This window comes from Perna viridis, chromosome 13 (assembly GCF_037379345.1).
Source record: "Perna viridis isolate PV_CMFRI_1.1 ecotype Kerala chromosome 13, ASM3737934v1, whole genome shotgun sequence".
Lineage (NCBI taxonomy): Eukaryota > Metazoa > Mollusca > Bivalvia > Mytilida > Mytilidae > Perna > Perna viridis.
Window position 1 is genome coordinate 36,486,229 of NC_142457.1, and position 5,401 is coordinate 36,491,629.

The window sequence follows — 5,401 nt, forward strand, 5'->3', positions numbered from 1 at the left end:
TTATTTCGTGAGTTCCTAAAGTAATTTTTATACTGTAAACCTGTTTAAATCAAAGACTTTTATAATGTGCCACTTCAAGTTTATATTGCTTAACTCCACAAACATATCCTTAATCTTTAATCTTTAATTTAATACAAATTTTTGGTTGGTCTGCAAAAAGGATAAGATAACGATAAAAGAGTTAAAGGTCAATTAAGGACGTAGACCTAGTAGACCTAGGTACATTATTCTTGAAATCAGTGATATGTTTGTATCATATTCAATTTCATCGAAGCCTTTCAAGATTTCCTTTAAACAGGATGAAATCAGTCCAAGTTACTTTGAAATTTGCATGAGAGTAATGTAAAATGGTGAATACAAACGTTCCAATGATTTCTTAGAGTTCTGTCCCTTACCCTAGGTCTACCTCCTTAATTAATTAATTAATTTATTTATTTAGAGAATTTACCGTGTAATGACAAATATTTATGCAAATCAGAACATTAAACCAATCGACCAGAGGAATCAAAATCATATGATCAAAATTCACAAGAACTGGCTCTCTAACCAAAAGTAAATCTTTATCAATGTAATGTAAGGTGAGCCATACGTGTCAAAAACCCACCTATAAAAGCTATAGAACAAGTCTTTTTTTTTTCATTCGGTTGTTGCACGTTAATGAGGTAGACCTAGGGTAAGGGGCACACTTTAACACATCATTGGAACGTTTGTATCCAGCAGTTAATATCAATTTCATGAAAGCATCAACGTTACTTGGATTGATTTCATTCTGTTTTAAATGAAACTTTTTAAATGATAGGCTTTGGTGAACTTGAATATGATAAAAACATAAAACTGATTTCAAGTTATGTCCCTTACCCTAGGTCTGCCTCCTTAAGATTAAATTTTACTGATTGTTCATTGAATTGTCATGTTGCAAAAGTTGTCGTTAGGTTTTCTCCGAAATACAGATCTGTTTACAGAAATGACTATAGTTATGTAAATATGTTGCGTATGTATATCGTGAAAGAGTCGCTTTTCGGTGGGTTTACCTCAACATGAATCATCTATCCAATGGAAATAGCCTAATCTTACATGGATTGACATTAAAAACTGGTAAATATTAACTTATATTTCAACCAAAGAACCATGAAGTTTTGTAAACAGGTAATTTCATGATTTATGCTCTTGTTCCTGAAATAAGTTGATGTAGTGTAGCATATGAATTTCGGATGGCCCTTTTTTCTTCATATCTTTTAATATTCAGTTCTCTGAACATATTGTGCCATTGATATCTACTGCCGTCTCTTGGGCCCTCAACCCTGTTAAACATTATTCTCCTCAAATTGCCTCTAACAATGTCATCGAGCGTTTTATGTGAACCTCCCTGTCTTGCGTCCATAAATTTACGCATCTCCTTCCGTTTCCTATTGTTAAATGCAAAAACATAGTGATCAGTGTTGGTTGAAGTCTGAGAGCGTAAAGTCGAAGATGATTCACACCTTTGTAAAATTTCAAATGATATCATAAGTTCTAGAAACTCGCTTTGTTGATTATAAAATGAAGTGGAAGCTGCAACATGTATCAAAGTTGAAATTCTATGCCATATCAGACCTAAGAACTGGACAACAAGTAAAATTCCGAAAACAACTGTAAAAGTTATCGATATAGGTTCTATCGCAAATGAACTTCTGGAACAGCCAACTGAAATTGTCAATGAGCCTGTGTAAGCAGAAGCTTGAGTTAGCGCGTACACAAGCGTAACAAGGAATGTATTTAGTAAAAAGAAGAAAAGACAACACTTATTTCTTAGTGCAACTAGGTCATCTTGAATTCGCTTTTCTTTTGCTTTATCTTTATCCAATGGTTTAAGGTATTTTTCAATCAATGTTTGCCAAAAAAGTTCTTCCTTCTGAGGCAATGCATCAGCAGACTGAAAATCCACTGTAAAAGCGGTCTTGTGAAATCTAATATCGATATCGCCTTGCTCTATAGTATAATCACTTCCACGTTGTAGTATATCACCGTCTATATTATTTTGCTCATCTGTAAAAATATACAAAGGATACATGCATCAAGCGCTGATACAGTCAGACGTTCGAAATTCACTCTAGGCGCTGCAGCCAGCTCTCTCAAGAAATTTCAAGAACCTTGAAAAGTCGGGAAAGAGTTTATGAGTTAACGCGACATTATCCGATTGTCAAACGACGTTTGGTTTGAATTATGACCGAGAATTTCGAAAGGCCTGTCTGCAGCGGTTATTAAGAGAAGAAACGAAAGACTATCGCTGCGTGGAGCTTGTGGATGTATATTAATAGCACAAATCAAGATGCTGTACTCGGTTATGATTGGATAGATTTGTGCATGTGACAAATAGAACAAAATACATTTGCATTGTATTGGAGAAAAAAGGAATCTTTTTTTATATCTGAGAGAATAGTAATATTTTAATAATGTTATTTTTGCATTTCAAATTAGGAACTTATATATTTCTATGCTCTGTCGGTCATAAGGTATCATGCCTCGAAAGTTTACAAAAGTTCAAAACATAAAACGCAATCAAATTTCCCTATAATCCATACCTTTATAACAAATAATACAAAGAAAACTCGCTCAACAGCCATTTTCCTACGTTAAGATATCTAGGAAAAATAATTGAATCGACCTCTTACTGTTAACAACCTCCTCAGTTGGAACTTTTTCTTCATTTATCTGAGTTTTAGCATTCTCAATTTCATCCAGTTTTTGGGAAATTTGTTGAAAAGTTGAGTCTTCTCTCGAAATGCTTTTAGTCGGACAGCCGATACATCTGAAATCAAACAGGTAAATTTCAATATACTAGTCTCAGATAGAGTGTTAGTCGGTGCAGAAAGCCAAATTGGGCGATATTAAAGTTTCATTACGATACCAATACAGAACATTTCCTTTCAACTACATTATGGCTTGAATATCAGCTAAATTATTCATTTCAGTATTTTTACATAGTCAATAGAGGAAAACATACAAACAAGTTATCTTAAATTTGAATATTTAAAAAAAAATGTATTTTTGAAGGAAAAAATCGTACTAAAGATCAACGGAGGACAAGCAGTGTCGAATTGACCACCAGAAAAAACAAGCAATGACGATGCACAACGAAACGACAAAGAGCACAATTAGGAAAACAAAGAACAAACCAACGACCAGGGGGAGACTCATAGGTATCAATTCTACGAATGAATTTGTCATTTTTTTTCTTTTTCCCCGAGTATGTGATGTTTATATGATATTTACTTCTTTTCCTATCTTTTTTTATTAGTTATCATATGTTTACTCAATACTACAGTACAGGTATGTGGTAAGTTCCCGTTTGACGGTGTATGGGGTGATTAGGAATAGGATTGTTCTGCTTTTACAGTTGACACGTCAGTATTTTTCCTGATATTAACTGATCACTGCTTTTATCAAGAATAACAAGGATTTCACAGGGTTGTGAAATATTTTAAGACTATTCATGCTTAGAAAATATTAGTAAAAAAGAATGATGGGTCAGTATCCTCCTCATTGTTGAGATGTAAGCATTTGAAATTTTCCCGGGAAAAGATTATTACAAACCCCGAAAAAATATTAAGGATTTTATATAATCTTCCCAAATGACATTTCAAGATATGTTTAATGAAAATATAAAGAGAAAAGTGGGGGTAATTTGGCAAAACATTTAATGCTATGAAATGGATAAGTCCGAAAATCCGTCAGAAATGGCTTAAAATTATCAGCGAACTTCCTGAAATGGGTTCAATTGAGAAATCAGCTTAAAATAGTAATATGCAAAACCTGCATACTTTACCCAAAAAATGCATCAAATGTTGAACATTTTATTAATATTAAATTTGTTATTAACTTTTAAGAAAAATGAAGAGGGTGTTGGAACAATGGTGTATGAGCAGATAAATGGAAAATTAATATCACTAAAAAGCTGTACCTAAAAAGCTTTCCAACTGCTAAAGCGTATCCAGTGTCCTTTGTACCTGGCTTTCTTACTTCCTTGTCATTATACTGGTGTTTAACTGGAATGTCCTCTGTTTTTTTTACTTTTCTGGTTCCCCACGATACGACATGAAGATTTCCGAGAGAATAAAGCATTAACAACATTGACATAGAAGGGATACAGAGCAGATATAGAATACCATGGATGATATTAGGTGCCTCCTATAATCAAAATTTGGAAACACTTAATTTATACAACCAAGCATTCTGTATCGCGGGTCATTTCGCGAGGTTGTAATCTTGGCGTATTTAAGCAGTAGTCTTGCATTAAGCCTGATTGACAAGGAATTTCCCTTAAATATTGTAGACAAAAATGTTTCATCTTTATTCAAATTCTAAACACTAATTATACTGTTATTTTAGTAGATTTCTAGATGTAAAGCTATTATATAGCTTGAAAAAGAAAACAAGTAAATAAAAGATGGCCGAAGCAGTATTTTTTGTTGTTGTTCTTTTTATTTATATTCTTTACATTTCATTCAGAAAATTACACATGGCACGCAATTTCAATTTTCGATACAGTTTTCGAACGCCACGAAGTTATCAGTATTTGGCCAATCGGGAAACTGTATTGCGATCAGAAGACTTGCGTCTCCATGGAAGAGCGTCTTTAAAATCAAAGGGTAAAAAGCGAAAGAAAAATATAAATTTGAATAGAATATAGAATTAATGGTGTAATGAACAGAAGTTGAACTACAGCAAATTATTGTTCCATACTTTTTTTTCGGTATTCAAGTTTAACAACTTACAATCTGATCTTGCTTCCCCCTCGGTTTTCTGTTATGTTCATCAGTACATGCAACATAACGGAAAAACGGGGTCGATGAGAGGTCGGCCATATAGTAGATTACACAACTCACGGACAATCGAAGTACAATTAAAAACGAATTTTTTTTTTTTTTTTTTTTTTTTTTTGTAAATTAAAGAGACTTTTGAGTTCGGACAGACGGACTTGCCAACATTTTCTACCATGATTTGTCCGTTACGTAAGATGGATATACAATAATTGTTCAGATTATAGTAAAAGAAATCTTGATGTGTAGTGTGTTTACCTTAGGATGAAGTATCGCTGATAAAATAAATATGTCAACAACAAAACACAGAAATGTTGTAGTGGTCTAGCAGAATCCGTCCTCATCCGCTACTTTAAGTATTCCAACGTAGACCAGTATTATAGCAATGGAGTATACAGCCGACAAAATGCCGGCAAATAACAACTGAAAACAATTCATATATTTTAGGTATCCGATTGTATTTTTATTTAATGCAACATTGTTTACACGTGATACACTAATATACAAACAAAATACTCGAAATACATGAAGATATTGTGATTTGAATGGTACATGAGGTTTTTTCGATCAATAATTTATTAAACTTGTCTCTCGGTCTATAG

At 33.2% G+C, this 5,401-nt stretch overlaps 1 protein-coding gene across 1 annotated transcript; it reads right to left on the reverse strand.

The window, feature by feature from the left end:
- Positions 1-444: 444 nt before the first annotated feature.
- On the reverse strand, positions 445-4,521 carry LOC148600655 (chitin synthase chs-2-like). The gene is made up of 3 exons (XM_088557778.1): positions 3,941-4,521; positions 2,652-2,788; positions 445-2,025 (listed from the first exon to the last, which is right to left on the reverse strand). The coding sequence occupies exons 1-3, from the start codon at positions 4,114-4,116 to the stop codon at positions 1,160-1,162; spliced, it is 1,179 nt and encodes a 392-aa protein (XP_088413904.1). The 5' UTR covers positions 4,117-4,521; the 3' UTR covers positions 445-1,159.
- Positions 4,522-5,401: the final 880 nt, after the last annotated feature.